General features: G+C 33.5%; 2 protein-coding genes across 4 annotated transcripts in view; one reads left to right on the forward strand and one right to left on the reverse strand.

The window, feature by feature from the left end:
• Positions 1 to 1,202: 1,202 nt before the first annotated feature.
• On the reverse strand, positions 1,203 to 16,406 carry sip3 (septin interacting protein 3). 3 transcript variants are annotated; one of them, XM_074137701.1, is made up of 12 exons: positions 15,759 to 16,406; positions 12,788 to 12,880; positions 11,072 to 11,224; positions 10,706 to 10,754; positions 8,970 to 9,197; positions 8,230 to 8,329; positions 6,889 to 7,031; positions 6,351 to 6,761; positions 5,271 to 5,411; positions 5,006 to 5,186; positions 4,335 to 4,547; positions 1,203 to 1,484 (listed from the first exon to the last, which is right to left on the reverse strand). In XM_074137701.1, the coding sequence occupies exons 1-12, from the start codon at positions 15,885 to 15,887 to the stop codon at positions 1,385 to 1,387; spliced, it is 1,941 nt and encodes a 646-aa protein (XP_073993802.1). In that variant the 5' UTR covers positions 15,888 to 16,406; the 3' UTR covers positions 1,203 to 1,384. The 3 variants fall into 3 exon arrangements, with proteins under 3 accessions (XP_073993802.1, XP_073993801.1, XP_073993800.1); XM_074137700.1 differs by having other exon boundaries at positions 1,203 to 1,481; positions 6,351 to 6,764; XM_074137699.1 differs by having other exon boundaries at positions 6,351 to 6,764.
• Positions 16,407 to 21,940: 5,534 nt separating this feature from the next.
• Positions 21,941 to 23,757, forward strand: part of LOC141459101 (uncharacterized) — a 32,281-nt gene continuing 30,464 nt past the window's right edge. Inside the window, exon 1 of the mRNA XM_074137698.1 lies at positions 21,941 to 22,278. Within this exon, the coding sequence (XP_073993799.1) occupies positions 21,966 to 22,278 (313 nt within the window). The 5' untranslated portion in view covers positions 21,941 to 21,965. The remainder of the gene's footprint in view (positions 22,279 to 23,757) is intronic.

Here is a 23,757-nt window from a genome sequence, read left to right on the forward strand (position 1 = left end):
CCAGAGGCTCAAAACGTTTCTTATAAATAATTAAATTTTTACTTTAATGTTTAAAAAAAATTTCTCGATGATTTTTTTTGTTAAAATAGTCAACTGCATTTTTTCAATGCTTAATGGATCAAGGAGTTACCCAATTACAGAAAAATTGGGCATTTATTGAGCTTCAAGACCATATGGATTTTTTTTGTTTTTAATAAAACCCTACCCCAGAGGGTGTAAATGCAGAAAACTGGGAAGTCTCTTTGGCTAGGGTGCAGAGGCTGGCCTGTCTGTTGATTAAGGGTGTCTGTAGCAGTGCCTCTACTGCCTGGAAATCACCAAGGGTGCAGGCAGTTCGTGTGGCTCCCAGAGACTGGATCTGGAGAGAACATGAAAAGAACAGGGAAGGGATTAGCTATGCGGTTAGCGAATGCTGGATTCCAACGCGGAGGTCCCGGGTTCGAATCCAGCTTGCTGATCCTTAGATTTTCTCTTCCTATGAGCTTCTTACAGCTCACTGTCCGATGATGGACAGTTCTGTAACGAGAGAACACTGTCCGGAGGCCGGCAATGCACTGAAAAAAGCTCCGGGCGCCAATAACCTTAGATATTGACGCGCCTTAAAAAAAAAAAAAAACATGAAAAGAACTTGGTGTCCTGGGATCAAACACAGCAAGACTGATGTCTTGGATGTGTAATTAAAAAGACAAATTGACTCTGTGCTTCGGCAGTTTGGCAGATTACTCTGATCACCGGCCTATACACAGGGTTCAGGAAGCATCTGTTCAAGATGGGGTTTATGAGCTCGGATCCGTTTTGCAGATTGTGTTAGGCCTCTTACTTGTTGTTCGATTACGTTGCAATCGAGTGATTGCGCTATGAAACCTTTGGAACTTTCGAGACCAAAGGAGATAGTAGAACAAAAAGAACTAGTAGGGAAAGTCCTCCACCTCTTTAGTAGGGGAGTTTTCGTCTACTAGATTCAAAGGGGGAAGGCACAATCTCATTATTGAAGTCTCTTTTGGCTGCAGTGCCGTGGGGCACAGGTCCCACCCCGTTATTTTAATCCTTAATCTTTAACTCGTATTTATCGAAGTTTGAACTAAGGTTTTTATAATGAACAAAGATATCAAGTGATAGAAAATGTGCTCTAAAAGAAGGCCCTTAGCATTTTGGAAATCAAGGAATCCACCTAATTAAGGAAACCACAAAATAAAGCAAAATTTAAAAAGTCTGGATTTTTAATTTTTATTTTTTATTTTGTGTTAATTAAATACAAAATAAAAACATAGCATTCTTATATATAATTTTCATTTTCATTTCTCCTTTTGAACAGATGGTTTTTCTTTTTCTTTTTTTAATAATAATAATAATATACTTTATCAAATAATTTACAATAAATGTTTCAGTTATTTTTCGAAAACTTTTCCAGTCTTCTCTGACGGAGAATTTCTTGTTCTGAAGTAGATTTTGAATCCGAAACTGTTGCTGACTTGTCAGCACTGCTGCAAAATAATAAGATAAATAAATTAAAGAATACCATTTTTCAAACTATAAGAGTTCCCTAGTTTTTTAAAATTAACCATGTACGTCTGATGTTCATCAACATCAAATATATACATAAAGAAAGGAATTAAGGAATCGTAATTTGATTTTATAGGGATTGAGTGAGGATATCATGATGTAAGCGGGTGATTGTAGAAGATCCTAAAAGTATTTAACACTAATTTAGAAGCTAATTTTATAGCTGATGATAACTTATATTTGGAAACTTGGTGGGCAATCCATTAAAACTCCTACTTTAATAAAATTAAGACAAAGAAATTTAAGGGTTCTACTCTAGATATATCTGAAGATTACCCGAATGGTCAGAGAAGAAAGAATGGCTATATAAGTATTATAAGTAAAACATATAGCTGCGTTACAACTACATTATTTTATGAGGACATTTTAAGCATTATTAGTAGTTCTCCAAAATCTATTAAGAAGAATAGATCTTCCAGAAAAAAACTAGTTTGAAAAAGTAGCAGTGCTTGGGGAAACATCCCAAACTGAAGTATCTAGTCGTCCTAGTACACATACGATGACAGTTAGAACCATGGCTGTCTTCTATTGATACTACAAAGGTACCAAAAATGTCAAAGAGAGCAAACAAAAAAAAAATCTGATAATCAACTAACCTGAGGATAGCAAGTAAGGAGGAATATGGGGGTCGTATAGGGCGAAATATGGTAAACCCGTTGAAACGCAAGTTAGCAAACTAAAAAACTTTCAATTTTTGTGCTGGATTTGGCATGGATACAAAATATTTTAAAAAGTTCGGCACTATTGACGATGGATTGTGATTTATGTAATATGTGCTTTTGAGACTTGGTTGACCTGCGATCTTATGGCTTCTCCTCTAAATACTCATGAAGTGGCTGCAATAGCACCTGCAATCAGAGATAACGGCAGGGCAAGTGGAGGTCACTTGATACTAACCAAGACTAATATTTTCTCCATCAAATTGTTAAATAGATGTAGACAGGATAATATGAATGCTTATAAGTGGTCAAACGTCTTTCATTCCTATATTTCAGGCCTTCATTGGAATTAAACTCAATCCTTGACTTGTTAAATTTGCAACTGGAGTGATATACATAATGAAAATTGCGTAATTTTGTTTGGAGATGATGTTAGCATTTCTAGATGAGATTTTTTTTTTAGTAGCTTTCATGATTCTCTGTTCGACAAAAATGTTAGTATTCTTTATGAATTCGTAGCTAACAACAGGTTTATTTTAATTAATGACAGATTAAATAACCTGCTTTCTATTCATTCTTGTCGGCTATTGGAAAGAGGACTGTTGATCTCGTATGGTGCCCTCTTTAAAATTTTCATTGAATACCTGACTTTTAAAGTTCTACATATTGTCTCTGGCTCGGATCACTTTCTTGTCCATCTTCAAATTGGAAACCGTTCTGTTTTTATCAATTATGAAATAAGTCCTAGTGAGAATAGAACTCAGTCTTAAGTCATTTATTCTTAGCTGCCCAAACACTCATAATTTATTTTCCAAATGAATGGAAAATTTTGAATAAATTTCAGTCAATTTTTACGTTTCAATTGTGGATTTCCTCTACAAAAACGTGTTTGATGCTATTAAAAAATAGTACAGATAATTAATTTATTAATTGTCAGAACTAAACTAGGTATTTCACATATTTCTATTCTGAAACTAATTATGGGTTGGTTATGTAAAATATTAACAATGAATAATCATAAATTGCCTCGTACATATTACAATAGGTTATTGTACTAGAACAATGTAATCTAGACCCAAAATATAACTGGGTAACTCAAATTAAACATTTATTTATTGCCAGAGGTCTTTACGATTTGTGGTTAAATCAAATTGTCGTTGAATTCAAAAAACACCCTAAATCTATATTGCAGTATATCAATAGGTTTTACAAGACAAACAAAAAATGTATAAGTCTGATTTTAGCTCATTTTACCGACCAATTTACTTGGAAACGTTAGTAAAGTATGTGCTTCCGCTCCCGTCTACGATACCTAATTGGTAAATGGACGTTAAGCCCCGCCTGTAAAAATAGGCATTAGTTTACTTACTTTTTACTAGGAAAAGTTTACCCACCAACTTGAATTTAAGATTCCCCCATAATATTTGTAAAGTTATTAGGCCAATTCGTAGGTAAGCAACTACTATATAAAATGCAGTTTCAGGAATATTTTCTGTACAATAGATCCTCAACATGTTCGGTTTGCCACATACAGGTAAAAGAAAATATCTATCACTTTTTCCTGGTTTTCCTAATGTACACCTTTTTTAAGAAATCATTGCTAGCCAGATATTCCCAGTAACTCTTACTCCACTTTGCACTTTCATAATTTAATTAATTCTTAGAACAAGATTATTTTCGTCAGTACAACCATTTGTTCAATGAATATAAAAAAAAAAATGTTAAATGATTGAGAGTATTAATAAAGGTTGATTTTTACAACTTTGTACAAAATTACAGATATTCAACTACATTCTCTGTACAATTTCTGAAATTCTCTTCAACTTACTAGAGTTTATATTATTTAGGGTTTATTCTTTAGTTTTTATCTTTATTAAGTTAGTAAAAATTAATTGTCGTTACATTATAATACAGTATGAACTCAGGAAGTTACTACAGCCACTATCTGTTTAGTTTATTATTATATTATTTTTAGCATTATTAAATTTTTAATGTTATTAATTGTACGCCGGAATTTTGGTTAAAAATAGCCTTTTGTTATTTATACCTATTTGATTTATAAAAAAGACAATTTTGTGAATAAAGTAACATAATTAGTAATAACTTGTTTACCTTTCTTGAGATACCGAAGAGGTATCTTCTAAATTAACATTAGCTTCTAATATGGAGTTCAATGAAGCAGGTGTAGCACTATCATCACTATCTAAACCTACTTCTTCGCTATCTTCCGCTTCACTTCTGCTGGTTCCACTTTGAGCTTCACTGCTGCTGGCCCCGCTTTGAGCCTTACCAGAAGTATTTGGGGCTGAAATTAAGTTTGAAGCTCTAGGGGGAAAACACAAACAAAAAATATGGTATGGATATTACTCTACAATTTTCTCTTATTGCAATTATTTCAACCCTAAATTTACAAATTTTCTTAAAACTGAATGTAAAAGGGTACCACCTCCTAAAACATAGGTAGCAGGGATTGTTGTTACAAGTTTCTGGATAAGCCCTACACATATTTAATGGGGCATGTAGCGAACGACCGTTACTTGAACTTAAATGGCACCGTAGCAAACCAAGTTGTCAAAAATTTTACACATCGCAATATTTCACTTATTAGAAATAATTGTGAACATAGCGAGGACATTTGAAGTTTTCTCAGACGAGGAGAGATACCCTGCCTACAAATGGAAAAGGAGAAGTAATGTTCCACAGTCAGAAAAGTGGAAACAACTTCAATACGATATTGACAAAATGAAACAAAAGGTCGTCTAAAAAGGATATACGATGCTAACCTTGATGCAGCTGCAATAGCTGCACAATATTGCTGCATCATTATAATGGATGTGTCCAGCATGGCCTGTATAGAGTATAGGTATTGAATCCTCTGTTCCATGCCTTCTCTAGTATCCTGTTCCAGTCTTCGCATTTCTTCTGCACTTAATCCATCTGGTGGGGGCATCGGTGGAGGAACGTCTAAAAGAGAAACAATTATTTTCTTTTACTCAGCCAAGAATTTGAAAACGTAGTGGGTAACAAAACTGACTAGTCCAAACTTACTAAATGCCATAAATGGAAATGGTGGTATTAGAGGTGCATTATCTTGATCCAATTGAGGAAGCGGCGCAAACGTGTATCCTAAAGATGCACCTAGGCTATCAACGCCTTCAGTATGGTTTAGATGTGCAGTCCCATTTACACCTGGAATAGAAGAGAACCTGTTGACTGACGCACACTCTCACGATTTTTATTAATCTACAGTAATAGTTCAACACTAATTGACCATATTTCTTCAAACATAGAACTTTTACAAGACGTTAAAATTGTTAATTGGGTATAACCAAAATCTGGGCAATTTATTTCGCAAAATTCTCAACTGCACTTGGTATTGTTAACAGAAGTTTCTTTATTTCCTATTAGCTACCCATTATATTTTTTTTTTATACTTCAACTTAGTTAAGAACTATGCCATTTAAAAAAAATGGTTTGATTAAATTACAATTCTGACAAGTTCTAAAGCCCACAAACGTAGCTTCCAAAATTAATTAAATAATAGAAAAAGGCTTTGTTTCTCGGCGAGCCTCTAAGGTGTGTTTCAAAAACTTTTCCTCAAAGAGCCTGGACTAGGTATCGCCTGAATACCACTTTTTCTTCTTAAATGCCTAATTTTATCTACGGAAAAGTGAGAACGGTACATATGAAGTTTTATGCCAACAAAAATAGCTGCTAATAGGGGTTGTGGGCTCACAGTTCGGTTAAGATTATGGAAAAAAAATAAAGTAATGGCTATTTTTTCAGGCGGGCTTAAAGTCCAACTACCAATTAGGTGTCGTGGTCGGAGGCGACTAGCAAATATACTTTACTATAAATTCTTTTATTAACCATGAAATAAAATCCAACGCCTAAGACTGGGAATGGAACCCAGTACCTCAATACACATTAGCTTTACAGGTCTCGCCTCTAACCGCTCGGCTACCGTGGCGCCTGAGCTATGAAAAATTATGTGGCTTATATTTCGCAGTGACCTTTATAGGTGAGTACAGAAATCATTTTTTAATTGTGGTGAACTCACAGACTTTGGTTACATCCAAGTTCTTTAGATAGATAAGTATAGATACAAGATTATTTGTAAATAAGTACCAGGGATAGGAAACTGTCCATAAGTCTGCGCTGTGCGATCTCTTAGTCTAGCCTGCTGCGCTGAAGTCGCAGCAGCGCCATTGGTCTGTGCAGTTCTGTCCCGGAGTCTGGGCGTCTGCCCGCTGGCTGCTGCCCCGTTGGTCTGCGCCGTTCGGTCTCTGAATCTGGGTGGCTGGCCAGCGGGAGCTGCAGCCGCGCCAACAGCGCCTCCAGCAGGAGCCACTGCCGCGCCTGCAGCTGGAGCTGCTTGAGGAGCACCCGCCGCGCCTGCGCCTGCTGCTGCTGCGGTGGCTGCAGCCGAGGCTGGTGTCCGCAAGATATTCAGTCTGCAGGTGGGGCATGTTTGCTGGCGTTGGAACCAAGATCGCAGGCAAGACGTATGGAATATGTGATTACAGGGTAATTTTTTTGCTGCTGCAAAAAAAAAATAAAAATAAAAATCTGATGTATTAAATCTGCGGACAGCTAACCGGGATCAAACCCGACATTTTTGGCTTGCGAGGAATCTCTCCCTTTCTACATTGTTATCATAACTAACCTGAACGCATTTCCTCACGACAAATGATGCATACATTGTCCATCGCAGCTAATTCTTCAGCTGTCGCATCAGGATATAAGGTATTCATATTGCGTATAGCCCGACGTGACATGACCACATCATTTACGGCTTTCTTGAAAGCTCTAAATTAACGGAAACAAAATATGTAAGTACATAAAAGAAGATAAAATGAAGTATTTAGATTATTTCAAGAATAAAAAAATAACCTATATGGTACAGCTTAAGAAAAAAATCATGGATATTGGTTTTGGGTGCAGCACGTATTTTTTATTTGATTAGTTTTTTTTGTTTTTTTGAGACAAGAATATTAAACTGCAATAAAACTCATAAAACGATACCCACTCTGGGTAAATCTGGGATAAAAGAGACCCATAAACTCATTAGTTCAACATTAATCCGGTGCCGAAAAGAAATGTCGAACGCTGAGCTATTTTTGTTTGAAATTATTTACTAGTTCATTCATTTTATTAGCTATTCTAAAGAAAAAATAAAACACAAGCGTAGAGTATGGAAAAAATCAGACCCGGACTCTAACCAAATAAGACAACATTATAAAAATTATACGATGCACTATCCTAGAGAGGCACCCAAGTTTTGCAGGGGAGTCACGAGAGCAACATCAAAATTGAATATTATGTTTTGAAAAAGTGCGCTCATATGGGATGTGCAGAATAAATTTACTTCTCTCCTGCATTATAGCAACTAATATTGATTGTTACGCTTTAATATTATTCCCCCTGTTTTTGAACTGAGACCAACTGGACTCGAACCTTACCTTGTAAAAGGAAATCATGACATGATAGAAAGATCATTGATCACAAAATTGGGATATATATTTCTGACAATTTTCAGAAACTGAAGGTTCTGAATATGTTATCTTCAAGAAAAAGACTACCAGAACATAGTCTGCAGCTGTCAGGACAAGGATCCAGGATTCAAAAGGAAGTTGCATCTTTTGAAGAGGAAGACTGAAGATGGGAATTTTGAGGATTGCTTTCAAAAAGCAAGTAGAACAGAAGAAATAAGTGGACGTTAAATAAAAAAAATATAACTATTAGCGGAGCACTTGACCTAACTGTTCTACATAACTATTTCCGACTAGATCATGAAACATCTTTTAACATTGACCCTCTTATGAATTATACAAGAATTATACAGCTTATAGATCTTGCCACATTTTCCAAATTATGGAACTCCGTGAAGAACAAATATCCAGAGTTAAGTAAAATGCCCTTTGTGTTCTGCTTTCATTAGAAAATTGTTTATACCTATGAAACTGGATTTTCAGTTTCGATCAAGTCCAAACACGTAATTCCATACCTGACTGTGTAATACATGGGCCGGAAAGCAAACAGTGGCAATGTGTATATTCGCACCATTATGATTACGAAGGAAAAGTACAATATCACCTTAATAAATCCTAAAAATAAATAAGAATAAAAATTAGAATCACTATTTTATAAGTTTAATTAAATAATAATAACAATAATAGTCTTTACTTACATATTTACAAACTTTACTAAAAATAGGACGTAAAACATAAACGGAAAAATGCCTAATGACAAATCTGTTGGTTATTCAATCGTTACAGGAGTAGGTAAATAAAAGTAAAAAATATAAAAAAAAATGTACCTATCGACAAATGAATAAAATTACAGAAATAAAATAAATAAAAATGAACACTTGAAGATAGCATCAAGATAATAGAAGAGACCCACAGAATGCACCTAATTAACATTACTTCTACATCATATTAGGCAGGCATTTCAAAGTTCTATCTGTATTATACATATTTACTATAACTCCTATGTAAATGCCTGTGGGGAGGCTAAACACAATTATTTGCGCACATCGCTAACTCTGCAGTTCCAAAATGTGAATTTAGTGAGCATTTAGGAGTGTCAATGTATAATCGCTGAGATGTGTTGTTAGGTAGAGACAACTGAAGACGGAAAATGACTAAGTCAACTAATAGTAAAATAATTCCGTGTTGGGAGAAAATTTGAATAATAATTTATATACGTGAAAGTAGCGTATTTCATATCTTGTTTTATACTTACCCATAATCAATTCGGTATACAAGAGAAACACAGCCTTATTCTCCCATGGTAACTCATGGAAATCGTTCACATGAAATGCATATTTAATAACAATATTAAGCACGATAGTAAGCAGTATAGCATATTCAAATCCAAACACCAGTTGAACAGAAGCTCCCTTATTCAGTGTGGATTGGTATGCGTGGCATACAAATAATACATCCAAAATCCCAAGCAGTATAAGAAGCGCTAAAACAGAATTATTTATGTGCCAATTAATTGCTATTATCTTCGGAATGTCAGCATAAAAAATTTTTTTTTTTATTTTTATTATTATTCCTAATATAGCCAATATAGCTCGTGCACATCAAGTGTACAGTATGACAAAACAATTATCAGTGGATGTCCAATTCTCTGCACCACACTGATAAATCAACCTCCGATTATGGATGAAAAACCGAAAGCTGTCAAAAATTGAAAAAAAAATAAAAATAAAACATGGGTGCTATGACAGATATATCTCACAAGATTAACAGTTGTAAGCTATCACTCTGCCACATTTTGGATTCCTTGATGAATTGCATTTTTGAAATAAAAATCTCTCACGCTGGTTTAAATTTCGGTGAAGTTACTAAATCTTTTCCCGCTAAGTATGTATACCCTAATAGAAATTAATGAAGTAGGATAAAGCTAAGTTTGCACTAATGGGAAGGTGTAAAAGAAGAACACATTCAAAAAAATTTCGTTTTTTTTTCTTCATTCTGAAAAGGTGAGTGTGTGTGTGTGTGTGTGTGTGTGTGTGAGCGAGGTTATCTTAAGCTATTTGCCATTGAATAACGCTCTGGATGAGCCATTGTTTCAGTTTTTGGCCAGAAAAGATATTTCTGATTCATGAGAAAGGCTTTGGGAAAGAACTCCTTCTTAATTGTCGAAGATGCACAACCAAGAATGTCATTTGACTGCATCAAACCACTGGCCACCTTCCTTTCAGTCAATTTCCATTAAAAGTCACTTTTGTTTGTAACACATAGGACAGATGTATTAATATTTTTTAATCAAAAGTTCTCCAAGTATTACTTTTTCAGACAGACTGTTAAGATAGTAGGTTCAAGCGGCACAACCGAGTTAACTTTCCTAAATGCACGGATAAAATGGCTAACAGGATCTTTATGCACTGACAGTACTGCGATAATTGCAAGTTTCTTGCGGAACGATATGACGCAGACAACTACAAATAAAGCCAAACCAACGTCAAAATTAAGGCCGCTCTGAACCTGTCTTTCTTTCTAAAATCATAACACCCTTATTAATTTTTTGAAACCAACACTGCGCCTTAAGAAGATTCAAGAACATCATCCCTTTCGATTTCCGATTACTCATTGAGCACAAGTAGATCCAGCATAAAAAAAAATTAAAATAATTAAAATTAAATTAAAAAAACACAAACTAACCATTTGAAGGGTACAAATACAAATACTATACACAGCCTTAAGGAATAATAGGAACGGAAAATCCAAAGAACTATAGCAAAACGGCCAGTCCCCCCCCCCCCATCAACGATATATGTTAAGTCAGAAGAGCCCAGACGTGCTGTTCTCTTTAGAAGCGAGCCTCTTCAGCCCACTGAACAGTGACCAACAGTACTCTCTAGGATGGAGAACACTGTCCAGAGACCGATAGCACACTGAGAACATTCCAGGCGCCCATGAGCACAGATGTTGACGCACCATAATTCTAATAAAATGACCGTTACTTACATATTATTCGAATATGGAACAACCAGGATATAACGGGACTCCGTTCCATCTGAAAGGAAAAAAAAAATAAGTGTCACTTTCACTGGTGAATAGTTGCAGATTACAGTTCTGTTTCCAGCTAGGTAAAGTTGTTTGACTCAGTGTTTCTATCTAACTATCTCTCGTTATCAATTCAGATCGAGCTGTAAGGTAGTAAACTAAGATAGTGCAGGTTACAGTCCTGTTTGCAACTAGATAAAGCTGTTTATATTATACCCTAGTGAATTCTCGTTGCCAATTCAGAATTTCTTTTTTTTTTTAATCTGATTTTAAGGCAGTAAACTAAATCAAAGTTTCACGCTGGAGCAGATAATAAATTATACTTACATAGTCCACTCGTTCATCGGCTAACCAATGAAAAGCTTTCAGGAACAACAATAACGTAAATAACGCTAAAAATTTTGGATTGAAGTCATCTCTAAACACAGTAAAAGCTAGACAAGTTTCAGTAATGGCATACCATGATCTCTCCATTAGGTGCTAAAAATGAAGTATACTTATTAAAAATAAATTTCTATTAAATTAATGAAACATATTTCATTCTAGTATTAGAACAGTGAACAAATTAATGTTTAAAAAGTATTGTATAACGTATCCGAATATTGTTTCTCAGGGCGAGATAATCAATGTCTTGAAAAAGATTTAATTGCGAAAAAACAGGGATGAGCAAAAGAAGGAATTAGTTCGTTGTTAAAATATTTCGATTCAAAACGAGAAAATCCATATTTCGTGGACCTGCCAGCTACACTTAGATTTTTTCTTCTTACTTTTTCTACTTATTGCTTTCTGTCTTTTAATGGACAATGCTGTCTTTAGCGATTGTTCACCGAACATCAATGCACAGACAAAGCTTCTGACATTTCTATGCCTTAAATTGGGAAATAAATAATTTTATCATCATAAAAATGTAAGAAAATTAATATATGTTGCCTAGTGGGCTGGGGCCAAGTAACACAATTTTTGAAGAAATTATTGAACCGCCGTAACGGACACCTCTGGTGGTCCTTTTTCAAGAACTGCAAATAAATTTGAATTGAAGTTACATAAATCCATGACTTTAAGTCCGTGTTGTAATTTTAATTTTGAATAATTCAATCGCAGTTCCTGAAGATTGACACCAATTGTTTCTGAAGCGGCGAAGCAATACAAACATCTTACAGAAAATTATGTTTCTTGGCCCAAGCCAACTATTGAAACAAAGGCCAAAATCTAGTGTCGATTTAGCACATCAGTAAGAACATTATATTGCTTAATATCTACGCTGTATTTTGGAAATATCGTTAACAAAAAAAAAGTCATTTTTTACTTTGAAAAATACATGTTTAGAAGTTAATAATTCTTTAACGAGTAGAAAAAACAAAGATAAATTTTAATTTCTAAACCGTCTGTTAACTGTTATTTCTCATATTAAACAGAAATTTTTAGGTCAGAAAAATGAAAGAAAAATATTTAAGAGAAAAATGTTATTTATTCTGTAAATAAGATAGCTGATGAAAAAATCAAATCTCGACACTTTGGAGCTCAACCCATTCCAATGACTTATTCTTCATCTGTATTTAGACTCCTCCATGGTTAAAAACAGTTTCACGCTGATTAAAAGTGCAACAAAAAATGCAAGACCAGCAAAATTAAAAAAACAAAAAACAAGTCTTAAGAACATTTAAAAGCGTGAAAACTTGACTGATAGCTGCAGAGAGTATGTATAGGAACACATTCAGGACTTAAGTTTCAGAAAATGACAGAAAGGCACAATCGCATTACCAATGCACTTTCCAGCAGTGGCAAGATTTTCTTCTGCGAGTACACTAAATGTTTCAGTTCATAAACGCGGGAAAGGTTCATTAACCAATGTGAGTTACAATAATACAAAGTATTGGCTAGGAGCAGTTGCCATATCAGCACATTTTATTCATAACATATGAATTTTTTATTGAGCTCTTCCTTAGGGAACTTTCGGTACTAACCGGCACATACACAAATGCACTGCAGCAAGCAAATAACCATCATAACTTATTTTAATAATTAAAATATTAATCTACACACCTCCAATTCAACTGCACGTAACTCACCAAAGAATATCCTCCTCATCAATTTACCCATTATGATAACTATTATAAAGGCTTGGATGTAAATAATCTGAAAGAGAAAATAAACAAGGTGTTAGAGAAATGTTAGGTGAATTAACTTCATTACTTTACGATTCCTTTCAACTTTTCCATTTTTACTCCTTATTTTTTTCAGTATTAATTAATGATTACTAGTTTGAAGCAAAATCTTTAAAAAGTTACAGGTTAGAAATCTCTAAGGAAAGTTATAATTCATTTTTAAGTTGCGTTTTAAGTATCTTAATAATTAAGAAAGGTGTAATGGATCTGTACGGGGGCACTAATAATTCTAAGTTTATTATTCTAATAAACTAAGTTTACTTCTCTCAAATCCAATGACGTAAAACTGTAAATCCTTGAATGCAACGAACTACCTATATTAGGCATTTACTACATGATCAGCCTTTATCTCTTCATTGTTTTCTTTGGATGTAAACTAATGGTTACAAGTTTCTTACACTATGAATATTCCACTACAGATTGGTTTGATTTAATTTAAATTTTAGTTGTAACTAATGTAATAAAATTAAACACTCAAAAGAAGCATAAATGGTAAGTTTGTTTACTGCAATTATAATCAGGTATTAATTTGGTCAATAGAAGAGCACATTGTACAAATTAAGATTTGGATATCTCACTCAAGTTCATACCAATATTTCAGGCATTATTTTTTAAAAATCGGCTGCCTGGTGTTTTCGCGGCACTACCGATTTTTTAGCATTAAATTGGTCTTAGGGAACATTACCTGATAAACCCACTGCTTTTCTTCCTCCTCACTACTTAATTTTATAAATTCTTAACAATTTCTAAATTTAAATTCTTAAGTTTATATTCAAAGTGGTCTTTTGTGGAATGAATTAAAGTAAGACGCTTTTCATTATACCTATTTTACGGCTGATCAATTGAAGAAATATCGTCGAATGTGAAATCTCAAAAAAAAATATTTGTAATTTTTTCCAAAGGGAAAGGAAATAAGACACAAAAAATGAAAATTGAATGAAGAGATTTCAGAAGATGTCAACTGGTGTTAGTAGACAGGTGTCTCAATATACCTGCAATATACCTTCATTTAATGAAATCAGTGCAGCTAATTCTGGAATAAGTTATTCTTGGAAAACCTACATATAAAAATAATAAAATTATGTCATCCTTTAAATGTGTAACGGTGTTAAAATGTTTCATTTTTTACTGTATCAAGAGCTGAAAGGGTGGAAAGAAATTTCTAAACAAAAGTATTTACATTTGAAGTGCTGCCTTGAAGAACTGAGTTGTAAGCAAACTTTCCCACTCTATTTTATTTACTTAAAAAAAAGAATTCCTAAGTACCACATACACGTCACTGTTACGTCGGATAGGTAGATAATAAGAATGATTTTCATTTTCTTTTTTATCAAATAGTACTAGTAAAAGAAGCGGATAAATGAAACCTTAAAAGTTAAAGTAGAGGAAGAAATTACCAATGAGCCAGTACAATAGAAATGCTAAGAAGAGAACTTGCTCTTGTGCACTAAACTCTCAAAAAACAATCCTCCCACAGCGAAATTCCTCATCCTTTAAAATTTGTAAATTTTAAAGTAATCTGTAAAAAACAGTTTACCCAGCTAGAAATTCTACAAATTAATAGGTGTATTAATTGTTGGTCCGAGGGGAGGGACCAAGTCCAAGGATACCCAAAACCCCTCTGATCTGTATAGCTACCTAAAAAGAAAGAAAACAAAAAAAAAAGAACAATGAACTAGTGCCCCCAAAACTTCAAACACTTAAAGAGTAGCTGCAGACTGAACAAATCGAACGTAGTCTTAAGGGGAAATAGCCTAAACTCTTCCACTGTCCACGTTTTCTGCCAAAGATCTTGAACATATTCTTCTCGCCCTTCCAACAACCGTCTGAAAAGGAATGAGTGAATGGATCCTTTAGCTCACTAAGTTTACAAAAGCGTCAGTATGCGAAACACAAGTTCACCCCCATTAGCCTTATCTGGACAAGGCAAAGACACACCACTTAGGTGCCACGCCGGTAATTGACAGCGGTCTTGATCCGGACTAAGTCGAGTGCCCTTGCTGACTTAACCTAACCTTATGCCTTTATACAGGACACCATAGACTCAGAAAACATATTCACAGGGTTCCCAAAGTCGGCTGGATCCACAGACAATTGCAGGAAATAAAATCGTATCCTGTCTTATACGTTGCTGTAGGTAGTTAGCGATTTGAGATTCTGGCGCTGTGAGACCGACCAGAGGAAATAATACGCAAAGACGACTGGTGTGTAACTTGGAACATTTAAAAAGGAAAGGTCAGATAACATTGAGATCTGAAGGGAAGTTCTAAGAAAGATAGGAGTAAGTAAATAGCATGTCACCGTTAGCAACAAATGGTAAGAGTGTATGAGAAGGCCGAAGATTATCAAGGACATAAGAGTTAGTAAGAAAATACTACTGAATGCGTGTACTTATAAAAAGTGCTGCAAGATAATTTAAAGGCTAGTGCTGAAAGGTCATGAAAGTCATACAAGGCTATGATCCCTATACACAGTGCAAGAAAACCAAGCAATAGCTAGAACGTAACACCCCGCATTAGCTAAAAAACATCACCTCACGTCATTAAACGTGAAACAAACTGTAGTATTTGATGGACCAAGTTGGAAAAAATGAACTAAAAAGGACATTGAATGAGATAGAGGTGCGCCAAATTGCAGGTTTTTCTTGTACGTCTTCATTGCTTAGAAGACTGCAGATATTTATTTATTAGTACGTTCAACACGAAGAAAAATGAATGTAAACCAGACCAAAGTTTAGCAAATGCAAACCATCAGATAAGTTTAGAAATTAAACAGTGCACAAATACTTCTTTTTTTTTTGTTTCAAGTGTAATGTAAAAACTGAGAGAATTATGAAATAAAATACTTACAGCCATACTGGGATTTGACTTGGTTATATAGACCACTGATGGATAAAATTGTTTCTTCTGATAATAAGCATTTCCAATGACTACGGTGGTCAATATCATACTCATCACAGTTATAGCTAAATTCCTCATTTTTTTAATTCTTTCTATTTACAATATTCTAATGAAAAAGATCACTTGTATAATTCAGTCCAACATCAAATCCTAAAGGATCTAATCAACATAATTAAATTCAACATTTTTGTAGAAGAATTTTGTTTTAAAACGATGTTCACACATAAAGTAAAAAAAGATAAATGAACAAATGTCAAATAAGAAAATTAAATCCTCTCTCTCAAAAAACAAAAGAACCCGAAATAAAGAAAAACAAACAAATTGAAATTAATAGTAAACAAATCTAGCTGTCCGTTTTACAAATATAAAAATGGGTATGATTATTCAAATGAAAGTTATAAAAAAAAAGAAAGAAAATCTGAATCGATAAAATGCTACATTATTATAGGTTAATATGATAGATAAGAGATTTTGAAACAGCTATTCTAGCACATCAGTAAGTTTCGACTTAGCCACAACAGTCCACGTATATCAAGATCACAATAGGCAACACAATCGAAAAATGGGGAAAAAAAAATTCATGCAGTAAAATGGTAAAATATTTCAGTGTTGCCCATTTATTTATTATTTTATTTAAATGTTAAATCACAATTTATTACATTTAACAAAATAAAATTTAAAAAACAACAAATTAACAGAAATAGCATAGAATAAAACAAAATCCCCGAAAACATTTCAAGAATTTACAATATATTAATTGAGCGTTTAGTTCGAAATTATATTATGGCGTGTTTATAAATATCTAAGGCATGGATAATGACAATTAATGGGGGGGGAGCTGCCAAAAAGTACCGCGAACATTTTGGTGTTGTGTTTTTGAAAAAGAATAATAAAGAATAAAGCGACATATAAAACATTCAGGGTTAAGAACAAACGAAAACACATTTAAAATTGTGACAGGCAGTTTGCTGTTTCAAAATTTTAACAGCATTAAGCAGTATAAAATTATAAAGTAAAACAAACAAATTTGCGAATCATAACAAATATGATGCACATCATGTACCGTAAACCATCAAAAGTAAAATACAATTTAAGCATTTATACGAACTTTTACTCTACTTATGATTTGTTTACGAAACAATTCAGTATTTCTGGTAAGGAAGTTTCCTGCTCGCGTCATTCTGTAGACAGACTAAGGCGAAATATTTCACCAATAAAATTATATTATAGAAAGTAATATAATTGTGCATAACTTTTTTTGTAGTTAAAGATATTAAAATATTATAACTTACCTCTTTAATAAAAACTTACACTTCAAAAGTTAAGAATAAGGGTTGATTAAACGCCAGAAGGTACACATATCAGAAAGTACCCAACATTTCTTTCATACTTCTAGTATCTTATTGTTTAGAATGAATTAGATGTCACAGGCCCTTATGCTGACCTTGATTCATCCATAAACATTTTTCTGTTAGAATAAAAATGATGTATCTCATCCTAATAGTTAGTACATAATAAAAAAAAAGCCCTTCATTTTATCTCTATTCCAAATTATTCTTTCGATTTATCTTAATTTTGAATATTCGTCACACTTACTCGCACATTAAGAAAGAAAAAAGGAAAGTTGGAGTTGGACTATTACTGTCGTAATTTGTCACAGGATTGAAACTAAATTTCAGTCATGGATTCGTCTTACAGCAGAATACGAGAGCACAAATTACACATAGTTAATAATACTTGCAATTAGAATTCATTCATTTTCAAATTTTAATTTAATGTAGTCCCTTTTATTGAGTACTTGTTTTAAATGTTTTATAATCAAATAAAAATATACATATCTTCATCTATTTTATATTAAATATATACTCGTATAACATTGACGAGAAAAATCTTGATTAAGAATCTAATTTAAGGAGACTACATTAACATTTAATATTAATAAACTAGATTACCTGTTATTAATTACATATTATTTTTAACGCGTAACTACTGCATAAAGTAAAATACCAATCAGTTTAATTGAACAATGAACTTAAACCGACGATTTTTACTTCCTTCTGCTGCACTAAACTTCCACTTAAATCAGATGTCAAAAACAAAAACAAAATAAAATCGGTATGTACTTTGGTATATGCATTTTTAATTTTAAACGTCAAAACAGTTATATTTTTCTTTAACATTTTTTTGTTTGTTTAAACCAGTGTGTTGTATACTAAAGCGGCCAAGGGATGAAGTCCAGTATACAAGCTTTTCTTCTCACCGCTCGCAGGTACAAGTGACTGGATGGCCCTGAAAAGGACCGTTTACAAAAAATATGTCGGCACTCGACTCGCCTATGGCGCTCCCCAGCGGGGAAGCCGTACAGTTGGGTTCACACTGTTGGTTGAGATGACTGCGCCGCTCCGAGAATGGCTTGATCCCAGCGCGAGGCCACAGCAAAAGTGAAGTGAGAGGCCCTGAAAAGGGCCGTTCGCTAATACCAGTCAACCTGCTTTGGGAGCCCCGGCAGTGTGCCAGCACCCCGATAAACCCCGGTACCAATTGGCCTGGTCCTCGCTCGTGTCTCACACTGTGGCAGCGCTGGTGATCCGGCTTGCCTCCGTAGCTGGTGAACTAAGGCTGCTCGTGTGCTGGGCTTGGTCCTCGCGTTTGTCTCACACTGTGGCAGCGCTGGTGATTCGGCTTGCCTTCGTAGCTGGTGAACTAAGGCGGCTCGTGTGCTGCACTTTCTTCTTTCTTCAAAATACAGGGGTTAAGTGATCGACTTTTTTCTGGTCCGGACAGTGAGGTCCTTTGGCCGGTACAGAGATCCAGGTTTTAAGAGTAAGGCCCAGTCAGCAATCTTCCAGCCAAGGTAGCTATGGTAGATGTTTTCCAGTTGAAAAATTTTCTTGGACTGATGCAGACACGGCCGATTCTGCCCTTTTTATAGCGAAGTCAACCGTGCCGCGCTCTGGCGTCGCGACGGCGTCGCTATCTCTGTACCGTCCAAAGAACCACACTGCCATTCCAGAGTCTTGAGAAAGACTTTTTAAAATGGACTATTTGCCTCTTTTCCTTCTTTATTTTTTATTTAATAAACAATCATATATACATATAAAAATTATATTCTTCCTATTTACAAAAATTCTGTAGCTGTTCAATAGTAAAGTAAAGTTGGGGTTCCAACACTGCATGAATAGTTTAATACCTGCTACACAATATAAATTCAATTGGTGCTACTCATTACTGAACAAATATTTTATGCATGAAAATGGCCAGCATAAGGGTCTGTGACATTCTAAAAAATATGATACTAGAAATATGAATGAAATGTTGGGTACTTGCTAATTTGTGTACCTTTTGACGTTTAATACATACTTTGTGCATACTTTACTTTTTAAACAGTAGGTTTTTGTACCTTTTGGATAGATTTTTTTTTTTTTTTTTTGTACCTTGATTGGAATAAATTTATATATCTAATGATTTTTTAAATATTCCGGTATCGGGAATAATTAGGCTGATTTTCCGCACTTCTAGCAAATACTTTATTAAAATTACTGACCAAGATACTGTACATAATATTAATCCTCAGATTCAGTGTAAGCTTTGCAAATTAAATGAAATCGAAGACTTGTATCATATTTTTCTCAATGCCCCATGTATCAGCCAATCAGAGAATTTTATAACTTCAACAACGAGGAGAACTGGACGGACAAGTTGCTTAACCCTAAAACTGTATCTGCTCTAAAATTAATTTGTACGTATGTGAGTAATGTACTCAAATTAAGAGCCTTAATAATTTATAGAACAACATAATTACTGAGAATTAAAATAATAATAATAAATATTTATGTATAAAATAATAAAATTAAACTTGGAAAATAGTAATTAACTTAAATAATTACTCAAAAATAGTAATATATCTTTAAATTTTTCTCTTCTAAGCTTTAAATTTATTTATGTTCGTCTGGGAGTGTGAGGCAAAATTTCAATAAATTTATTATGTAATTTAATTATGCTGAAAATTAATATTATTTATAATACCAAAAGGTAAACTATTATTTTTCATTAAAAATACGATTTATCTTTTACTTTGTTATTTTATTTTAAGTTGATCTTTAATTTATTTTTATTTTTCTAATTACAACAGAACTACACACATTGTAAAAAAAAATTGTTTGGAGATTGACCCCGTAGACAATTTTGAATGATGTTGTATGTATAAAAAAACAATAAATTTTCTTCTCTTTTTATGATGTCAAAAAAAAAGAAAAAAATTAGGCTGATTTACGCCGGATATATGTAGAAGTTAGAATGTTTTTTTCAATGCCTTGTGGATCTAGTTTTAACTTATCCAGTTCAGATGTCTAATTTTAACTACATTTGACATCAATCTAATAGATCAATAAAAGTAATTCATGAATATTTCTTTAATTATCGTTATAACTTTAAAAATGATCGTGAATGCACTTTTCCAAAATATTCCAAGCCTTTAAAAACCTATTCTGTTAATTTTCTTATTTAGCTTACAGGTTTTCTTTAACATTTTGGATAAACAATATTTTTATACTTGGTAAGGAGTTAGTGGAAGGTAGATGTAGAATGTAATAGTGTCAAGTTAATGGGAAGAAGATGGAGACTGAAAGAAAAGTTACTCAAAATGGTAAGCAGCTCTTAGGATTCTAAGCAACTCTGGAATCAGTTTTTTTTTTTCATATTTTTATAAATAACTTAAGTTTATATATATATATATATATATATATATATGGGACAATTGACTGGAAAGAGCATGTCTATGCATCTCTAATGGTGGAGGCCATTTCGAGAATGATCTGTAATGTTATTGAGGAGTAAAATTTATAATAAAATAGTACTTTTCTTCTTAATCAATGAAATATATATATAACATATAAGTTCATCAGCATTACATTTATAATTTACGGTTTTTACACCAATATTTTTTGCTTATATCTGTGTTACATCTGTTTTTAAACGGTCATCATTCTTCCTTACAAATGCATTTGCTTTCTCAAATTCCAGGCAAACAGACCATCAATGGCATTCACAAGGTACATATATTTCTTATTTAATTTGAGACCTAATCTTCCAGTCAATTATCAAGAACTTGAAGAATAAAATGTCTAGAAAGAAATGTCTTCCAGTATACTGATCCCTCTAGTTTTGATTTTCTTTAAGTTTCCTAATAACTGGCAGCTAGACGACAAAGCTTGTTTTAGCTATGAGCCATGAATGGACCTCGTAGAACTTGATACCTTGTTGAGTCATCTGGCTGATGAGATTACCTAGGCAGCTTCCTTGCAATTTAACGGGGTTAACAAAAAAAATTGATTATTCAAAATTTTTCAGAAGTCTTTTCTCCGCCTAATTTTTATTTTTTCCGCTGCTTGATAATTACTACCGATTCGCAGAGCTTAATTGCATTTACCCAGATAAACATTTTAATAAGTATAAGTACTAGCATGTTAAGTTCCTTTCATTTTTCAAAAATTAGTTCCCCAGGTTGGATTGGAGAATTTAACTTCCACTTATGTGGTTCTGTCTAATATGCTTTAGAGGAGAGTCTGACATTGATTATCTGACCCTTTCCCAGTCGCTTTTAATCAGTCTCAGCACAAAATTTTTCAGAGTGCCTTATTTTATTCACATGATTTTTGCCTTAATATCCGGACCGCTTCAACTTTAATGAATTTTTAAAGGAGGGGTCCTTTCCATGACTTATTAAACACTACATCACTGCATTGATTTAACATATAATTCAACAAGCAAACAACATCGAATTATATCTAAATAGTTAGAATTTATTTAGATGTAGAAACCTGATTTTAAACACGGAATTATAACCGTAATTAGTGTAGAAAAATTAAAAACTAAGTTATAAATCCAAGTCGTTGGTCATCTTCTTTTAAATGTAGGTAGGATGAAGTTCATGAAAGTTAAATAGGAGGAGGGAGAATTATATTTGCAGATTTGCTGTATATATGTAATTCTTTTTTGTTAGACTTATTACTATAATATTAGAAGATAATTGAATGATAACACTTAATTTTTTTATTGATGAAAATAATAAAATAATTGCATATTTCATCAGAAAGAAAAAAATGATTAAAGTATTTGGAAAAGGCGTTACTGGTGCAACATTGAAAAATAACAAAAATGGCATCTGATACCTTGGAATGCGCTGTGGTTTCTATTAACTCTGGCGGTGGTAGAGTTTCTAATAATAGTGTTGATTGTGATGAAATTAGTAAACGTATAGAAGTTTCAATGAATGTATTGACAAGTGAAAAATGTGAATTAAAAACGGAAGAAGAGAAATCAACAGCGAATAGAAACGGTGTCAGCAGCTCATGTTGTACACAAATAAGACAGTCATATAGTAGTAGTAAAACTGATATTGTTAGAAATTTATGGAATAGCGGACATTCAGATAGACTTAAGAAGGATTATTCACATAAAAAACATAAAGGTACGTGTTGAATAATTTTTAATTTATTCTAATTTGGATTTTATGATTGCTCTAATTTTTTGCCTTTGTATTTTCTAAAAAAAGGAAGTAGTGTTTTTTGTATGTATTAGCAGAGTTGAACATTTGATCATTTTTATTTCTAGACTTTTCTTGCTTAAAAAAAAATTCCCATCTAATGTGTTTACATACACATTGTTCTTAATACTCTCTAAAAGAGTTTTTATGCGTAATTCTACTTCAAATAGTCCTGTTCAATTGTGAAGCCTGGAAGTCAAGTCCAGTTACACAAATATTGTGAGAAAGTGCTGCAGGACTGGCAGTTCCTAAAGACACTGCAGTGAAATCCTGAGGCAGATGATTAGTGATGGGTTTTGTGTTTTCTACAACTATTAAAGAGTGATGCATCATGAATTTGGTCTTCCCACGGACTTAAATAGCCCAGCGTTATCCTGTTTAGGATACAACTGTACACGGAACACCAATTTGTTCAAGCGACATAATCACTCGACCAATCATCATAGTCCCTTCAAATCTTAAAATTCATCTATATATGTACTTCTGAAATTATAGAACTGGACATTACCTTAATCATTAGGCTGTATAGAGTGTTTTTATAGTTACTGGACTTCCTTTATAAATATAATTCAATTATGAGCTTATTTTTTTGTGAACCTCGCCTATATCTTACGATTAAATGATTATTAGTAAGACCTAATAGGTAAAACAGGTTTTTTGTTTTTTTTTTGTAACAGTAACCCTAATAAAAAGGAGTTTATTGTGAATAGTGTCAACAAGTGTCACACAATGACGTTTTTATTATATATAATAAAAAAGTTACTAAATTATATAAAATCAATTTTTAAAATAAATTATATAAAAAATGGCAAAATTTTAGAATAAAGAAGCAATTTTCTTACTGATGGCCAAACATGTGCGTTAATCAGTAAATGTTGGTAAAGTTTTTTCTAGGTTGTGTCACTAGTGGGCAGTAATGAGTTAGATGGTCCTAAGTTTGTATGGTCGTGTTAGCGCAAGAGCTGTAGAGGTTGTCTGTTATGTGGAATCTATGTAAGCAATGTCGCGTTCTTCCATGTCCTGTTACAACCTGTGTCAGCTGTAGTCTATCTGTTAGTCTAGTAGATTCCTCTACGGGTCAGAAGTTATGTTCATTGAGTTTCTCTTCCACTTGTGGTTGTCATCAATTCTTCATCGCAAGACTTTTCAATTTCCATTACTTTTCTGATGTTTTTAGAGTTTTTGGTAACTTGACTTCATGTGCTTGTTAGCTGAAACTTCCTTCGCCAATCTGTCAGCCGTCTCGTTCCAATCAATTCCAACGTGTGCCTTTCCCACTCTATTTTCACATCCCAGACGATTTTTGTTAATGAGTGCGTTACCTGTTCTGGCAGATGCTAATGGATGCCTCTATGCCTGATTACTGCTAAGATTATTTGACTGTTCGTTTTTAAAGTTACAGAA

Source organism: Rhodnius prolixus, unplaced genomic scaffold, assembly GCF_049639745.1.
Source record: "Rhodnius prolixus isolate KJV_2025 unplaced genomic scaffold, Rpr scaffold_11, whole genome shotgun sequence".
NCBI lineage: Eukaryota > Metazoa > Arthropoda > Insecta > Hemiptera > Reduviidae > Rhodnius > Rhodnius prolixus.

Coding starts and splice junctions, on each gene's coding strand:
- sip3 (XM_074137699.1), bottom strand. CDS start 15,887: ATGAGGAATTTAGCTATAACTGTGATGAGTATGATATTGACCACCGTA. Junction 12,881..15,758: donor AGTCAAATCCCAGTATGGCT/GTAAGTATTTTA, acceptor TTTCTCTTTCAG/ATTATTTACATCCAAGCCTT. Junction 10,755..11,071: donor CCGATGAACGAGTGGACTAT/GTAAGTATAATT, acceptor TTTTCCTTTCAG/ATGGAACGGAGTCCCGTTAT.